Source organism: Tamandua tetradactyla, chromosome 3 (genome assembly GCF_023851605.1).
Source record: "Tamandua tetradactyla isolate mTamTet1 chromosome 3, mTamTet1.pri, whole genome shotgun sequence".
Taxonomy (NCBI): Eukaryota; Metazoa; Chordata; class Mammalia; order Pilosa; family Myrmecophagidae; genus Tamandua; species Tamandua tetradactyla.
The window spans coordinates 142380985-142400398 of record NC_135329.1 but is presented as its reverse complement, the minus strand read 5'-3'; the positions used below and the strand labels follow the sequence as shown (position 1 = coordinate 142400398).

General features: G+C 37.2%; 1 protein-coding gene across 3 annotated transcripts in view; it reads right to left on the bottom strand.

The window, feature by feature from the left end:
• Positions 1 to 19414, bottom strand: part of ERICH2 (glutamate rich 2) — a 50491-nt gene that overhangs the window by 6655 nt on the left and 24422 nt on the right. For all 3 annotated transcript variants that reach the window (XR_013172043.1, XM_077151950.1, XM_077151951.1), the window contains one exon: positions 6315 to 6372. Coding sequence is in view for 2 of the 3 variants with exons in the window: in XM_077151950.1 (XP_077008065.1) it covers positions 6315 to 6372 (58 nt within the window). In the remaining variant the exon portion in view is untranslated. The remainder of the gene's footprint in view (positions 1 to 6314; positions 6373 to 19414) is intronic.

Below are 19414 nucleotides of genomic sequence, written 5' to 3'. Positions count from 1 at the left end.
TGGATGGGATCCAAAAAGAGAAGAAATAAGGCTCAAAGGGACATTATTGGGACATACGAAAATACTGGAATAGAGATTTTAAGTTTTATACTAATGTTAAATACCTTAGACTGGATGACTGCATTTAAGGTAGTTATATAAGTGGATATCCTTGTTCATAGGAAATGTATATGGCAGTGAAAAATGTTCAAGAAACATGATATATGCAACTTAAACTCAAGTGGTCAGAAAATATTGATAAATAGAGATGGAGAGAGAGGGAAGGGGGAGGGAGAGAGAGGGGAGGGAGGGAAGGAGGGAAAGAGATATATAGAGGGAATGATATGGCAAATGTGGCAAAATGTTAAAACTAGTAGCTCTGGGTCTGAGGGGTAAAGGTATGCTGGAGTTACCTGTATGAGTTTGTACTAGTTTTCTAATTATCCTGTAAAGTTTGAAAGTATTTTAAAATAAAAAGTTATCGGTAGGGTGGAAAGAATTACTCTATCCATAGTGGGGACTCAGTGTGAGGCAGTGAGAATATACCATCTTGATCCCTAGTGACTTCAAGGATTTTTACATGAGACTAAAAATAAGTCTAACATTGTTTAAGTTAATGTGAGTCCTATCGTCAATAAAGTTTAATTGTAAATTTCTTTTTCTCTTTGATGCATGTGCTGGTTTAAAAGGATGTATGGACCCTAGAAAAGCCATATTTTAATCAAAATCCTATTTCATGCAGGCAGAACAATCCCTATTCAATACTGTATGTTTGAAACTGTAATCAGATCATCTCCCTGGAAATGTGATTTAATAAAGAGTGGTTGTTAAACTGCATTAGGTGATGACATGTCTCCACCCATTTGGGAGGGTCTTGATAAGTTTCTGGAGTCCTATAAAAGAGGAAACATTTTGGAGAATGAGAGATTCGGAGAGAGCAGAGAATGCTGCAGCACCACAAAGCAGAGTCCATGAGCCAGGGACCTTTGGAGATGATGAAGGAAAATGCCTCCTAGGGAGCTTCATGAAACAGGAAGCCAGGAGAGAAAGCTAGCAGATGACGTCGTGTTCGTCATGTGCCCTTCCAGCCGAGAGAGAAGCCCTGACTATGTTGGCCATATGCCTTCTCACTTGAGAGAAACACTGAACTTCATCGGCCTTCTTGAACCAAGGTATCTTTCCCTGGATGGATGCCTTTGATTGGACATTTCTATAGACTTGTTTAAATTGGGACATTTTTCTTGGCCTTAGAACTGTGAACTAGCAATTTATTAAATTCCCTTCTTTAGAAGCCATTCCGTTTCTGGTATATTGCATTCTGGCAGCGAGCAAACTAGAACAATGCATTCAAAGGATCTAAAGACAAAAAGGAACCTTATAGATCTTTTATTTCATCTAATCTTCTTTTACAAATAAGGAAGGGAAGTAGAGAGATAAGATGACTCACTCCAGGTCTGAACAACAGCTTGGAAGCAGAGGCCAAGCTACAGAGCCCTGGGGAAAACAATGCAGATGGTAGCAGAAAGGCAGAGTCGCCTTTCCTTTCTTTTTTGCCATGGGCAGGCTCCAGGAATTGAACCCAGGTCTCTGGCATGGCAGGCAAGAATTCTGCCATTGCACCATCCCCTGCCTTTCCTTTTAAGTTTGATTATTTCAAAACTAAGTATCAAAGTTTTCCCATGAGAACCCCTCATGCTGTATAATGTAAATCAGTCAGAAAAGACAGATCATTTACTAAAATTCTACTTTGTGGTAAACTTTGATAAAGAATAAGAGCTTTGGAGACAGACATCCTTCAAGGTCTGGCTCAGCCACTTATCAGCTGTGATGGTTTGAAGCTGCACATACAGATGATGCTCTTAAAGCTAATCCGACCTGTGGGTGTGGACCCTTGTATGCAGGACTTTTTGGTGAGTAGGATTTAAATTGAGAAGTGACCCACCTCACTCAGGTGGGTCTTGATCCTCTTATTGGAGTCCTTTATAAGAGGATAAAAGAGAGAGAAAATAAAATAAGGCCCCAGAGAGAAGCTAAGAGAGACAGAAGCTAAAAGAGAGAAACACACAGAAGCACAGAAACAAGCCACAGAGTAGCGGACAGAGAAAGAACACAGAAACTAAGAGAGAAGGAGCCAAAAGCTGAAGGCAATAAAGTAGCCAGGAGCTGAGGATCACTGGTAGCTTGTCTTTGGGGAGAAGGTATCATCTCATTGATGCCTTGATTTGGACATTTTCACGGCCTCAGAACTGCACACTTGTACGTTAGTAAGTCCCCATGTAAAAGCCAACCCTTTTCTTTTTTCTTTTTTTTTATTAATTAAAAAAATTAACAACAAACAAAACAATACGATATCATTCCATTCTACATATATAATCAGTAATTCTTAATATCATCACATAGTTGCATATTCATCATTTCTTAGAACATTTGCATTGATTTAGAAAAAGAAATAAAAAGACATCAGAAAAAGAAATAAAACGGTAATAGAGAAAAAAAAGTTATACATACCATACCCCTTACCCCTCGCTTTCATTTACCACTAGCATTTCAAACTAAATTTATTTTAACATTTGTTCCCCCTACTATTTATTTTTATTCCATATGTTCTACTCTTTTGTTGATATGGTAGATAAAAGGAGCATCAGACACAAGGTTTTCACAGAGTCACATTGTGAAAGCTATATCATTGTTCAATCATCATCAAGAAACAAGGCTACTGGAACACACCACTACATTTTCAGGCAGTTCCCTCCAGCCTCTCCACTACATCTTGACAACAAGGTGATATCTACTTAATGCTAAGAATAACCTCCAGGATAACCTCTCGACTCTGTTTGGAATCTCTCAGCCATTGACACTTAGTTTCATTTCACTCTTCCCCCTTTTGGTCGAGAAGGTTCTCAATCCCTTGATGTTAATTCTCAGCTCATTCTAGGGTTTTTCTCAGTCCCTTGATGCTGAGTCTCAGCTCATTCCAGGATCTGTGTCCCAGGTTGCCAGGAAGGTCCACACCCCTGGGAGTCATGTCCCACGCAGAGAAGGGGAGGGTGGCCAACCCTTTTCTTGTATACTGTATTTCATCAGCTTTAGCAAACTAAAACATCAGTCGTGACTTTGGGAATGCACATAATAATTTTTACCTTTTATGATTATTGGGGGGTGTGGTAGTTAGATTCAGTTGTCAACTTGGCCAGGTGAAGGCACCTAGTTCTGTTGCTGTGGCCATGAGTCAATGGTATGTGAACCTCATCTGTTGCCAATTACATCTGCAGTCGGCTAGGAGGCGTGCCTGCTGCAACGAATGACATTTGACTTAACTGTCTTGTGCTTAAATGAGAGAGCACAATGTAGCACAGCCTAAACAGCTCTGCATTCCTCATCTCAGTATTCTCAGCTCAGCCCAGGCCTTTGGAGATGCAGAAAGAAGTCACCCTGGGGAAAGTTGTTGGAACCCAGGGGCCTGGAGAGAAGGCCAGCAGAGACCATCCTGTGCCTTCCCACATAAGAGAGAACCTCAGTGAAAAGTTAGCCGCCTTTCCTCTGAAGAACTAACAAAATAAATCCACTTTTATTAAAAGCCAATCCGTCTCTGGTGTGTTGCATTCCGGCAGCTAGCAAACTAGAACAGGGGGAAATAAATGATATAATACATGTAAAGTGCTAGCACAGAGACCAAAATTATTATTGTTACTATTGTTATTCAGCATCTTTTATTAGTACTGAACTCATGAACTTTTCTCCTGTAAAAGCACTCATCCCAGCATCTTCTTCATCTCTGTATGGCAACTCCATTCTTCCTGGGGTTTTAGCCTCAGTATTTGACTTCTCTCACACCCATAATCAATCCATCAGCAAATCCTGTTAGCTCTACTTTCAAAATATTTCCCAAATCCAACCACTTCTCATCATTTCCAAAGCTGCTACCATGATCTCTGGTCCTACTTATTATCATCTCTTGGTTGGATTATTTGATATCCTCCAGACTGGTACCCCTGATTCCATCCTTACCTTATACAGTATATTCCATCACAGCAGTTGAGTGTTTCTACTAAAAACTGAATTAGGACTTCTAGTTTTGAGTAAAACAATAATAAAGCTCCAGCTATAGCTACTTTAAAAAAGGTAGATAAATGGAAGAAAAATCATATTAAAAAATGTTAGGAAGTTGTGGGAGAAAATAAGATTAAACAAATTAAAATTCCACACAGAGGAAAGCTTTTAGAGAAAAGAAGTCTGTCACTGGCCATTTTCTTCTGTGGGCATATTTGCCAATTGTGGGTGTGGGCTGAAAATCATACTTTGTCATACAGAATAACTCTACTTGGGAGGGGGTGGGGAAGAAAACTAATAAAGTTTTGGCGATCCTGTACTGCTGGTACAACAGTTTGGAAATTTAAAGAGCTCTAAAAGCACAGGTATTTTCCCCACGGTACATATACTGAATTCTAGGGTGAATGGAAGGCTAGGAAGTTTTTGAACATGACTGAAATCTCCTATAGTCTCATTGTATTTAGGAGACAAAGTCACCTACTCAAGAAATTTACCAAATCTGGAAGTGGTATGGAGGGAGAAGCCAAAGAACAAAGCTCAAAACCTTCAAAGGACAGGCTGATCTCCTAACATCTTTATAGGGATGAGGAGATAGAGACTTGCCAATCAGTTAAAATCTAGATAAGGACATTGCCAAGGAATAGAGAAGAAACAGAAGGAAACTAAGTCTTATTGAAATTGCAACATCTATTACCCAAGCCCAATCCATTTTGCATAACAGACCTAAGAGAAAACATCATCTTCAGGCTCTAAGGTTCTTTCAGTTACAATGTCAGGCATATAACAGATAATTACTGAACACTGAATGGCAGGAAAAGGAAACTGATAACCAAGAGAAAAAAGTAACAATAGAAGGAGACCCACAGATGATCCAGATATTGGAGTTATAGACCAAGACTTTAATATAATTATGATATACATTAGAGGAAAAGGCAGACAAAATAGATGAAAACATAGAGAATTTCAACACAGAACTATAATCTTTCAAAATCATCAAATGGACATTCTAACACTGGAAAATATAATCTTTGACATTAAGAAACTACTAATTTTAGCCACAGACTGGACACAGCAGTAGAAAGGATAAGTGAAAATATCCAAACTGAAGCACAGTAAGAAAAAGAAATGGAAGAAACAGAGCTGAATGTAAGATACATGTGGGACAACATGAAAAAGTCCAATTTATTTGTAACTGAAGACTCAGGAAGAGAAGAGAAAGAGAAAGGGGGCAGAAGTAATATATGAAAAGATAACAGTCAAGGAATTTTTCAAGCTGATGAAAAACATCAACCTTTGGATTTAAGAAACTCAGCAAACCCTAAAACAGAATAAATACAAAGAAAGCCATGATTATTTTGAACATCAAGTCAAACCAGTAAAAACAGAAATAAAACTATGGCAGATCATATCAATCCTCTCTTCAAAACTCTCCAATGGTTTAATATCACATTCAGAGAAAAGGCCACAATCTTTAAATTTTTAAAAGGTCCTTAGCAAGCTGTACCATACCCTACCCATATTCTCTCTGACTTCATCTCCTATTATACTTTTTGCCCTTGCTCATTCTGCTCCAGTCACACTGTCTTCCTTACTGTTGCCTGTCAGGTATACTCCCATCTCAGGACATTTGCATTTGCTATTTGTCCTGTCTGGAACACATTCCCTTCAGAAATCCACATGGCTAGTATCCTCAACTTCTTGAAGTCTTTGATTAAGTCTTTCAATGAAACATTCCTGGACCATCCTGGATCCTGTCTAAAACTGCTCTGCCTCCTCCTGATACTTTTTCCACAGTACCTATCATTTCTGACATGCTATATAATACTTCATTATCTGTCCCCTACAAAAATGTAAAGTCCACAAATGTGAGATTGTTTTTGTCTTGTTGAATGCTGTATCTCCAATGCCTAGAAAGTGCCTAGCACAGGAAGGCATTCACATATTTGTGGAATAATTGCATGTTAAGTAAAGTTTGACTACTGTATTACCTGACATTTCTTGGAAATGAAAAGCATAAAAGTTACCAAGCCATTATCATGAGGGTAGGATTCTGACTTATTTTCCAATGATGGCAACTAGTCTTTATTAATCTATATTAATTTAGCCCACTCAGTGGTACTCTACAAATCTAAATTAGTGCTTTCACCAAACAACATAATTTATATCATGAAATCACTGAGATACTATAGAGAATTCAATAGCTTATTATAATGAAACTGACGTATCATGGAATTTATTTAGAAACAAAGAGAAGATTGGAAAACATAAAACTATTTTGTACTTACTCATTTGACATAATTTTTTTGCCAGATGATAGTCTTGGTCCATTTCTGCTCTCAGGAACTGGAAAACATTAAGGGATTCTTTGATAAGTTGTTTTAGAAAGAATTTAAATATCCACTATGAACTCTCTAGAAAATATTCCATTAATCATTAATCATTTTGCTTTTAACATTTATATATGCTTTTCCAGGAGTAAGCCTGTAATCAATCAATTAATCAAAGATTTTGAAGGGCCTTTCATGACAAGGCAACATGGAATTAGTAAGACACCTTCTATAGCTATACTGTATATGTACTGAACAATCTGAGAATAAGCAGCTTGCTTCCATTGGTACAAGTTTCATTTTATATTATACATATTATTTTAATATCCCTTTGGTTTGAATTCAGCTTTCATTTGTGAACTTAGTTGATAATTACTACAACAATACTTATTGGAAAAATGTAGGCTTATAATTATGTATATTCAATATTTTCCATTAGTATGCTTATGTAATCCAGTTTTATATTTACTATATTTACATACTAATAAGAGATACATAATTTGTTACAAAGTGATGTATATTTTTACATTTAGGGAATTTAAAACCTAAATAAATATTCTTTGTCTCCAGTTAACAAGTACTTACAGTTCTACAAGTTAAAGATGTTTATTCTTAATATTTTCACGTGTATCCTTTTAGCATTTTTTCCATAAATGAACACACATTTACAAAAATTGGGATTATTCAGTAACTTAAAAAATAAATGATATGTAATGATCAGTTTCTTCCTGTGGCATTAACTAGTCTTCTATAAGATATTTTGCACTTGCTATGGCTATAGTTTACTAAACTAGTCTTTTATTAGCTACTTAGATTACTTTCATCAATTAAAAAAAGCAAACACTACACTTTGACGATTCCTTGTGTGTGAGAAATTCTGACCCATATGTAGGAAGACTTGTTTTATTTTTTAAGAGACACTTTTCACACATTTCTAGACATTTGATAAATACCTACTTGTCATTTTAAGAAATAGTTCTCCACCAGTTTTCCCCCATGGGTATTGGATTATTCATTTTTCTAATATAAACAGAACTCTCTTAGAGATTTTTCTATAAATCATTAATTTTATCCCAATGATCATTTATTTGCATATCAATAAATGTTATGTTCAACTCATACAACAGAATACTCTTAAATTTTTTAGACTCTATTCTTGTCTGAGGGTACCTTCATTTTCTTTCCTATTTGTTCTTCTTCCATTTTAATTATATCTAGTGGTATATCTATGTCGTTCTTTTTTCAGATAATCATCTCTTGAACTGCTATATTAATTTGGTTTTTATTTTGAATTAATTTTGGTTTAATTTTTTTTCTTGTTTTATGTTTATTTCTTTCTTTTTCTAGTTTCTGGCTTAATATTTAGTTCATTTGTTTTCATTCTTCCTTGAATCATCATTATCATTATCATTATTAAATCATCTGAAGCTTTAAGTTTTTCTTGAAAGTTTTAATATTTGGTGCTATGGTAGTTCAATTTTCTAAATACTTTTTACATTTAGTTTTGTTTTTCTTTTTAATGCAAGAGTCATTAAGGAGAATATCTTTAAGTTCTAAGTGGATTTAATTTGTTATATTTTTGTGATTGGTGTCTACCTTAATTGATCATGTCAGATAATATGACCAGTATAATATCTAGCTATTGTTTACATTTTAAAAATCACTTTATTTTAGAAATTTAAAGTATTTATAGAAGTAGAAAGAATGGGGTAAAGAAAATCTGTACTCAATTTCCAGCTTCAAAAATTAACATTCTACCAATCTTGTAGATGCTGTTTTCTCCCACCTCCACTATTATTTTAAAACAGTTCACAGCTATCATATTATCTCATCCATACTTTGATATGTATCACTTTGAAATAAAAACATACTAAAAAATATGGCCATCACACCAACAAAATTAATAAGAATTTCTTAATATCATCTAATATGCAATCTGTTTAATGAAGCATTAAATTAAGACTAGCCTCAAAAAAAAAAAAAAAAGAGGATAGAATCAATTTAAAAAGTTCCCTAGCACTGACCTATTTTTACTGTTGATTACATACAATATATTTCCTTTCAGCAGCTTAAAAGGCATTGTTGAAATTGAGAAATTTATGCAATGGAGATTTGCCCAAAGCACTTCATGAAAATTACTTAAACTCCAAAATTAAGCTGACAAAAGGTTTACAAATTAAATTTTATTTGTGACATTCAAAATAAAGAGTATTGTGGTGTGCTTAACCACCAAACATGAAATATAAACTTTGATAAGATCCTGACTGGAAAAAAAAATCAGCTTTCATTAATACATTTAAAAAACAAGTTGGGAAATCTGATTTGAACCAGATATTATATGATATTAGAGAATTATTGCTAATTTTCTTAAGGTATAGTAATGGTCAACTAAATTCATTCTTCAATATAACCACTATACCATTATTATATACTTTTATAATATCTGCAATTTACTTTAAAGTGGTCCAGTAAAAAAAATATCTAGCTATATCCATACCTTATCTAGCAAAGAAGAGATATAGCAAATGTTGCACAATGTTAACAAGTGGGGTTTTTGGTAGAGTATACAGGTGTTCATTGGTCTATTCTTTCAACTTTTTTATAAGTTCAAAAATTTCAAAATAAAAAGTTGAAAAAAAAAGATTGTAAGCATAGACCCAGCACATGATACGAAAATAGCAAACTTATGCTGTCTGAATTTTTACATGAAAATGAATTCGTGGATTACTTTTTAAATAAGTGTCAGCAAGAGAAAAAGAAAGAATATGAGTAACTCTATGGTCATGGCAGATAAGGTCTATGAATGTTCTAAAATTTATGATTAAGATGTCTAGCTCACAGGAAGGTTGGTTAAGTGAAATCTTTCCAAAACTGAGCAGCAGCTTTTCCTCTTTTATTAAAATCCCCTTACAAATTAGGGAAGTTTCAATACATATGCTTTATTATAGGAGGGAAAAAAATATTAAATAAGTCTGATTCCTTTTTATGGATTCCAAGGCTAGCTTTTGGATTAGATTATCTAAAAAGGCAAGTACGCTAGCATTTTCTTTGCGGCAAAAATCTAATTGAGGCTTCTAGCTATGATGAAGTAACATAGACCAGATTCCTTTAAACATCAGAAAACTGGGCAAAATAAATGAAACAACAGTTTTCAGACCTTGGACAAAAGGCATTACAGGACAGTGGCCTCTGAGAGAAGAGAAAAAAACAAGATGAGTCCCACAACTAACTCAGCTTACTACTTAAGGTAGTATGCAGGCTGTAGCTCAGGGAAAAAGAATCCAGAGATCACTAATCTCTGTGAGTTGAAATAACAGATTTTAGAGTTCAGAGAGGGCAGGAACTTGTAGGACAATGTAAACTATAGTTGATGAACTGCTGGTGTCTGAGTGTGGAATAATTGAGAATTAAAACTCCAGGGAGTTCAGTATTTGGGCGTGGGGGTCCCACACTTTCATGAGTTTTATCTCCAGGAGCCCTACTAGGTTCCCATGATGAAAACTGGGGGAAAAAGTCCCTTTGTGCTTCTAATAGGGGAAGGGGCAGGGGCAAAATTCTGAGAAAGTTCTGTCCTCCCCTGCCCTCAAGGGAAACTACTTTATCAAAGCCCAACCAATGTAGGGAAAAGAGACTACTCAACTCCAGGGCCCTGTAGCTTTCATGGGACAAACAAAACAAAACAAAAAGATGAGAAGCACTTGTGATGGACACAGCCCAAGGGCATAGGCTCCCTGAAAGACTGAAACCTATTTATATGATTATAGGATGTTTTCCTTCCCCCCATCCACTTTAATATTTATTAACAGGGCTCCATATGATAACAGAAGATTCCAGCAAAAAGAATTACAAGGCTGAAGGTTAAATAGATCTTCAGCCTTAAATATTTAAGAAGGTTAAATATTTAAGAAGGAGTTCCTAGGGAATCTCAATGATGGAAGGAATGACAACAGGGGAGACTCTAGAGGAAACTGAAGTCTCAGACATCTATAGCTCAGCAAATAGGAAACACAGTTTAACACCTATCCAGATAAACATAAAACCTTACACTAACGGCATGTTTCCCTCAGTTCCTAATACCCAATTCATCATGTAACTTCCAACAAAAAAAGTATTAGGCATGATATAAGGCAAGAGAAAACACAATCTGAAGAGATAAAACAACAGAACCAGACTCAGATATGGCAGAAATTTTTAAAGGATCAGATTAGGATTTTGAAACAACTATGATGATATGCCAAGGGCTCCAACGGAAACAGTAGGATATATAAGAGCAGATGGGTAATGTAAGCAGAGAGATGGAAAATCTAAAACAGAATCAAAAGGAAATATCAGAAATCAAAACCACTGTGTCAAAAATGGAGAGTGATAAAAGAATCTGTGAACTTGAAGATATGCCAACAGAAACTTCCCAAACTGATATGTAAGGAGATAAAGAATGAAAAAAAAAAAAAAAAGAAAGAAACAGAATATCGACAAATGGTGGGACAATTACAAAAGGCTTAAGATAATCTAATGAAAATCACAGAAGAAGTAAGACAGGAACAGAGAAAATATTTGAGGTAATAATGGCTGAGAATTTTCCAAAATTAATGACAGACACCTAACTACAGATTCAGGAAGCTCAGAAAATATCAAGAAAGAGAAATACCAAAAACCCTCACCTAGTGTGTATTAGTTTCCTAGCTGCTAAAACAAATACCACACAAGGGGTTGGTTTTACAACAGAAGTTTATTGGTGTGTGGTTTCAGAAACTAGAAATCTTGCTTCCTTCCAGGTGTCCTCTGGCTTGTCAGCCATCTTTGGGGTTTCTGGCTTTTCTGATCTGTGGTGATGTATATGGGAAGGTCTTCACCTTTCTCCTTTGGGTTCTGTTGATTTCCAGCTTCTGGCTGCTTACCATGATTTCTTTCTCCATCTGATTTTCATTCTGCTCATAAAGGACTCCAATAATTCAGAGTAAATCCTAACCTGATTCAGCTGGGCCATACCTTAACTGAAGTGATACCCTGAAGAGATCTTATTTACAATTGGTCCACAAGCACCAGAATACAGACCAAGACCAAGAATATATCCAAACTGGGGTACACAATTCAATCCTTCACACCTCAGCATATCACAGTCAAACTACAGTAAACCGAAGTCAGAGAAAATCTTGAAAGAAGAGGAAAAAACCCTTACCTATAGAGGAACAAGGATAATAATTACACTGGACATCTCATGAACCATGAACTGAGAGTGGATTAAGGTATTTAAAGTGGTGAAAGAAAAAAACCCACTAAACTTGAGTTCTGTACTCATCAAAATTATCATTTAAAAGTGATGTGTTTCTTAAAAAAAATGGAGGGAATTTGTTGCCAGTAGAGTTGCCTTGTAAGAAATGTTAACAGATATTCTTCAGAGAGAAGGATAATTATATAGATCAGAAACACAGATCTATATAAAAAAAGAAAGTGTTAGGGAAGAAATAAATGAAGGTAAAATATTACTGGTATCTTGCTTAGTTTAGAAAACTGAGTGTAATATATATTTCATTCATTTCTATGCACTTTTCTTGACCAAGTAATGTACTTACAACAGATCATTTGCCCGGAAGACTGTGAAACTGGTATTTTGCTTAGTTTTGAAACTTTGTTATTAATGTCTCATTCACTTCTATGTACTTACCTTGACCCAGAAATGCATTATGTCATTAAATAATAATGACTGTAACATCATAAGGAACAGGGGGGAGGAATTGGGAAGACACAATGATAAAGAACTGTAAAGTGGCATAGGGTTATTTGAAAGTGGACTTAAATTAATTGCAAATGTATACTGCAAATGCTAGGAAAACCACTAAATTTCTTTTTTACAAAGAAGCATAACTGATAAGTTAAGAGAAGAGAGAAAATAGAATCATATAAATACTCAAATAAACAGAGATGGCCTTCAATCTTGGGGTTTGCCCCTAAGAAACTTATCCTTGCAAAGGAGAATCTAAGCCTCCTTATAATTATGCCTGAGTCACTCTCAGAGAATCTCTTTTCTTGCTCAGATATGGTGTCTCTCTCTAAGCCAACTTGGTAGGTCAACTCACTGCCCTCTCCCTGTGTGGGACATGACTACCAGGGTGTAAATCTCTCTGGTAACGTGGGATAGGACTCTTGGGATGAGCCAGGACCCAGCATCACGGGATTGAGAAAGCCTTCTTGACCAAAAGGGGGAAGAGATAAATGAGATAAAACAAAGTTTCAGTGGCTAAGGGATTTCAAACAGATTGAGAGATTATCCTGGATGTTATTTTCTGCATTATATGGATATCCCTTTTTATTTACGGTGTGCTGGAGCAGCTAGAAGGAAAGACCTGAAACTGTTGAACTGTGTTCCAGTAGCCTCAATTCTTGAAGATGACTGTATAACTATATAGCTTTTACCATGTGATAGTAAGATTGTGAAAACCTTGTGTCTGTTGCTTCTTTTAGCCAGGGTATGGACAGAGAGTTAAAAAAAAATAAGGATAATAAATAAATAATAGGAGAGGTGAGGTGTAAAATAAATTGGGTAGATTGAAATACTAGTGATCAATGAGAGGTAGGGATAAGGGGTATGAGATGTATGAGTTTTTTCTTTTTTCATCTCTTTTTCTGGAGTGATACAAATGTTCTAAATATGATCATCATGATGAATACACAACTATGTGATGATATTGTGAGCCACTGATTGTATACTCTAGATGGATTATATGTATGTAAATATTTCTCAATAAAAATTAAAAAATAAAAAATGAAACCAGAGAAGGCAGGAGTTGAAGATAAAAAAGAAATAAAGGACAAGTGCAAAACGAAACAGCTGCTTAATCCAACTATATCAATAATCACTTTAAAAGTGAATGGTCTAGGGTGGGCCACAGTGGCTCAGCAGGCAGGGTTTTTGCCTGCCATGCCAGAGACCCAGGTTTGATTCCTGGTGCCTGCCCATGCAAAAAAAAAAAAAAAAAAAAAAAAAGGGGAATGGTCTAAATACACAATTAAAACAGACTGATAGAGTGGATAAAAGACAAGATCCAGCTATGAGTATTCTACAATAAATCCACTTTAAATATACACACACAGATGTATTAAAAGTAAAAGGATGGAGCTCTTTCTCCGCTGGCAGCGCTCCCGGCCGCCATCCAGCCCTTCTCTCCCTCTTTCTCCTCCGGCGGCGCTCCTGCTGCCATCCAGCCCTCCTCTCCCTCTGTCTCTGCCGGGGCGCTCCCGCCGCCATCCAACCCTCCTCTTCCCCCTTCTCCGCCGGCGGCGCTCCATCCGCCATCTTATCCTTCCCTTTCTCCTCCTGCTCCGGCGGCTCTCCAACCACCACCGTGCCCTCTTCCGCCTTCACCGGCTCCTCCGCCACCGTCCTCGACAGCCTTGCCACCCTCACCTTTCCTCCTCCAGAACAGCTACTAGGGGAGTAGAAATGATACAGAACAGCTCCCAGAGCCACGACAGAGATAAAAAAGACAGCGTACCCCATCCTGGAACGGCTGGCTGTCTGGGAGAACCAGCTCCGGTGAGATCGCCGAGGGGCGCAGGCTTTCCCAGGCGGGACGCCAAGCGGCCGGAGTCCCTCTCTTCCTCCTTCCCAGGCCAGCTGACAGAATTGGGCAGGCGGTCTCGTCAAGCCGCGGCGGCTGGCGCCCCCACCACACGAGGCCCCCCGGACCAACTGAGAGAATTGGATCGGAAATCCCCAGACTGCGGAGAACGGTGACCAGGGGGGTCCCTTCCAAACACGTGACTCCCCAGTCCGGCTGGGAACAGTGCACTCTCCCGGGCTGCTGCGGCTGGCGCCCTCCCACCACGCTTGGCACCCCGGGCCGGCTAGGAAATTTGGTCGGGCGCTCTCCCGGGCTGCGGCGGCCGGCAACCCTCCCCGCGTTCGGACCCCCGGGCCGGCTGGCACTCTTCCAAGCCGCTTCGGCTGGCGAACCTCCCCCACGGCGAGAGTTTTCCAAAGTTAAAGGACCCACAGCACCTTTTACTGGTGGAACCCGCAGACAAACGTGTGCCATGAGCGCCACCTACTGGGCAGGATAAGAAAAACAGAACCCAGAGATTTCACAGAAAAATCTTTCAACCTGTTGGGTCCAACACCCAGGGAAATCTGACTAAATGCCCAGACGCCAACAGAAGATAACGGATCACGCTCAGAAAATTGAAAATATGGCCCAGTCAAAGGAACAAACCAATAGTTCAAATGAGATACAGGAGCTGAAACAACTAATGCTGAATATACGAACAGAAATGGAAAACCTCTTCAAAAATGAAATTGATAAATTGAGGGAGGACATGAAGAAGACATGGGCTGAACAAAAAGAAGAAATAGAAAAACTGAAAAAACAAATCACAGAGCTTATGGAAATGAAGGATAAAGTGGAAAAGATGGAAAAAACAATGGATACCTACAATGATAGATTTAAAGAGACAGAAGATAGAATTAGTGATTTGGAGGATGGAACATCTGAATTCCAAAAAGAAACAGAAACTATCGGGAAAAGAATGGAAAAATTTGAACAGGGTATCAGGGAACTCAAGGACAATATGAACCACACAAATATACGTGTGGTGGGTGTCCCAGAAGGAGAAGAGAAGGGAAAAGGAGGAGAAAAACTAATGGAAGAAATTATCACTGAAAATTTCCCAACTCTTATGAAAGACCTAAAATTACAGATCCAAGAAGTGCAGCGCACCCCAAAGAGATTAGACCGAAATAGGCGTTCTCCAAGACACTTACTAGTTAGAATGTCAGAGGTCAAAGAGAAAGAGAGGATCTTAAAAGCAGCAAGAGAAAAACAATCCATCACATACAAGGGAAACCCAATAAGACTGTGTGTAGATTTCTCAGCAGAAACCATGGAAGCTAGAAGACAGTGGGATGATATATTTAAATTACTAAAAGAGAAAAACTGCCAAACAAGACTCCTATATCCAGCAAAATTGTCCTTCAAAAATGAGGGAGAAATTAAAACATTTATACACAAAAAGTCACTGAGAGAATTTGTGACCAAGAGACCAGCTCTGCAAGAAATACTAAAGGGAGCACTAGAGTCAGATACGAAAAGACAGAAGAGAGAGGTATGGAGAAGAGTGTAGAAAGAAGGAAAGTCAGATATGATATATATAATACAAAAGGCAAAATGGTAGAGGAAAATATTATCCAAACAGTAATAACACTAAATGTTAATGGACTGAATTCCCCAATCAAAAGACATAGACTGGCAGAATGGATTAAAAAACAGGATCCTTCTATATGCTGTCTACAGGAAACACATCTTAGACCCAAAGATAAACATAGGTTGAAAGTGAAAGGTTGGGAAAAGATATTTCATGCAAATAACAACCAGAAAAGAGCAGGAGTGGCTATACTAATATCCAACAAATTAGACTTCAAATGTAAAACAGTTCAAAGAGACAAAGAAGGACACTATATACTAATAAAAGGAACAATTAAACAAGAAGACATAACAATCATAAATATTTACGCACCGAACCAGAATGCCCCAAAATACGTGAGGAAACACTGCAAACACTGAAAAGAGAAATAGACACATCTACCATAATAGTTGGAGACTTCAATTCCCCACTCTCATCAATGGACAGAACATCTAGACAGAGGATCAATAAAGAAATAGAGAATCTGAATATTACTATAAATGAGCTAGACTTAACAGACATTTATAGGACATTACATCCCACAACAGCAGGATACACCTTTTTCTCAAGTGCTCATGGATCATTCTCAAAGATAGACCATATGCTGGGTCACAAAGCAAGTCTTAACAAATTTAAAAAGACTGAAATCATACACAACACTTTCTCGGATCATAAAGGAATGAAGTTGGAAATCAATAATAGGCGGAGTGCCAGAAAATTCACAAATACGTGGAGGCTCAACAACACACTCCTAAACAACGAGTGGGTCAAAGAAGAAATTGCTAGAGAAATTAGCAAATACCTCGAGGTGAATGAAAATGAAAACACAACATATCAAAACTTATGAGACACAGCAAAGGCAGTGCTAAGAGGGAAATTTATTGCCCTAAATGCCTATATCAGAAAAGAAGAAAAGGCAAAAATGCAGGAATTAACTGTCCACTTGGAAGAACTGGAGAAAGAACAGCACACTAATCCCAAAGCAAGAAAAAGGAAAGAAATAACAAAGATTAGAGCAGAAATAAATGAAATTGAAAACATGAAAAATAGAGAAAATCAATAAGACCAGACGTTGGTTCTATGAGAAAATCAATAAGATTGAAGGACCCTTAGCAAGATTGACAAAAAGAAGAAGAGAGAGGATGCAAATAAATAAGATCAGAAATGGAAGAGGAGACATAACCACTGACCTCACAGAAATAAAGGAGGTAATAACAGGATACTATGAACAACTTTACGCTAATAAATACAACAATTTACATGAAATGGACGGGTTCCTGGAAAGACATGAACAACCAACTTTGACTCAAGAAGAAATAGATGACTTCAACAAACCAATCACAAGTAAAGAAATTGAATTAGTCATTCAAAAGCTTCCTAAAAAGGAAAGTCCAGGACCAGATGGCTTCACATGTGAATTCTATCAAACATTCCAGAAAGAATTAGTACCAACTCTCCTCAAACTCTTCAAAAAATGCAAAGTGGAGGGAAAACTACCTAATTCATTCTATGAAGCCAACATCACCCTCATACCAAAACCAGGCAAAGATATTACAAAAAAAGAAAACTACAGACCAGTCTCTCTAATGAATATAGATGCAAAAATCCTCAATAAAATTCTAGCAAATCGTATCCAACAACACATTAAAAGAATTATACATCATGACCAAGTAGGATTCATCCCAGGTATGCAAGGATGGTTCAACATAAGAAAATCAATCAATGTAATACACCATATCAACAAATCAAAGCAGAAAAATCACATGATCATCTCAATTGATGCAGAGAAGGCATTCGACAAGATTCAACATCCTTTCCTGTTGAAAACACTTCAAGAGATAGGAATACAAGGGAACTTCCTTAAAATGATAGAGGGAATATATGAAAAACCCACAGCTAATATCATCCTCAATGGGGAAAAATTGAAAACTTTCCCCCGAAGATCAGGAACAAGACAAAGATGTTCACTATCACCACTATTATTCAACATTGTGTTGGAGGTTCTAGCCAGAGCAAGTAGACAAGAAAAAGAAATACAAGGCATCAAAATTGGAAAGGAAGAAGTAAAATTATCACTGTTTGCAGACGATATGATACTATACGTCGAAAACCCGGAAAAATCCACAACAAAACTACTAGAGCTAATAAATGAGTACAGCAAAGTAGCAGGTTACAAGATCAACATTCAAAAATCTGTAGCATTTCTATACACTAGTAATGAACAAGCTGAGGGGGAAATCAAGAAACGAATCCCATTTACAATTGCAACTAAAAGAATTAAATACCTAGGAATAAATTTAACTAAAGAGACAAAAAACCTATACAAAGAAAACTACAAAAAACTGTTAAAAGAAATCACAAAAGACCTAAATAGATGGAAGGGCATACCGTGTTCATGGATTGGAAGATTAAATATAGTTAAGATGTCAATCCTACCTAAATTGATTTACAGATTCAATGCAATACCAATCAAAATCCCAACAACTTATTTTTCAGAAATAGAAAAACCAATAAGCAAATTTATCTGGAAGGGCAGGGTGCCCCGAATTGCTAAAAACATCTTGAGGAAAAAAAACGAAGCTGGAGGTCTCGCGCTGCCTGACTTTAAGGCATATTATGAAGCCACAGTGGTCAAAACAGCATGGTATTGGCATAAAGATAGATATATCGACCAATGGAATCGAATAGAGTGCTCAGATATAGACCCTCTCATCTATGGACATTTGATCTTTGATAAGGCAGTCAAGCCAACTCACCTGGGACAGAACAGTCTCTTCAATAAATGGTGCCTAGAGAACTGGATATCCATATGCAAAAGAATGAAAGAAGACCCATATCTCACACCTTATACAAAAGTTAACTCAAAATGGATCAAAGATCTAAACATTAGGTCTAAGACCATAAAACAGTTAGAGGAAAATGTTGGGAGATATCTTATGGATCTTACAATTGGAGGCGGTTTTATGGACCTTAAACCTAAAGCAAGAGCACTGAAGAAGGAAATAAATAAATGGGAGCTCCTCAAAATTAAACACTTTTGTGCATCAAAGAACTTCATCAAGAAAGTAGAAAGACAGCCTACACAACGGGAGATAATATTTGGAAATGACATATCAGATAAAGGTCTGGTATCCAGAATTTATAAAGAGATTGTTCAACTCAACAGCAAAAAGACAGCCAACCCAATTACAAAATGGGAAAAAGACTTGAACAGCACCTACCAGAAGAGGAAATACAAATGGCCAAAAGGCACATGAAGAGATGCTCAGTGTCTCTGGCCATTAGAGAAATGCAAATCAAAACCACAATGAGATATCATCTCACACCCACCAGAATGGCCATTATCAACAAAACAGAAAATGACAAGTGCTGGAGAGGATGCGGAGAAAGAGGCACACTTATCCACGGTTGGTGGGAATGTCAAAGGGTGCAACCACTGTGGAAGGCAGTTTGGCGGTTCCTCAAAAAGCTGAATACAGAATTGCCATACGACCCAGCAATACCATTGCTGGGTATCTACTCAACTCAAAGGACTTAAGGGTAAAGACACAAACAGACATTTGTACACCAATGTTTATAGCAGCATTATTTACAATTGCAAAGAGATGGAAACAGCCAAAATGTCCATCAACAGAAGAATGGCTAAACAAACTGTGGTATATACATACGATGGAATATTATGCAGCTTTAAGACAGGATAAACTTATGAAGCATGTAATAACATGGATGGACCTAGAGAACATTATGCTGAGTAAGTCCAGCCAAAAACTAAAGGACAAATACTGTATGGTCCCACTGATGTGAACGGACATTCAAGAATAAACTTGGAATATGTCATTGGTAATAGAGTCCAGCAGGAGTTAGAAACAGGGTAAGATAAT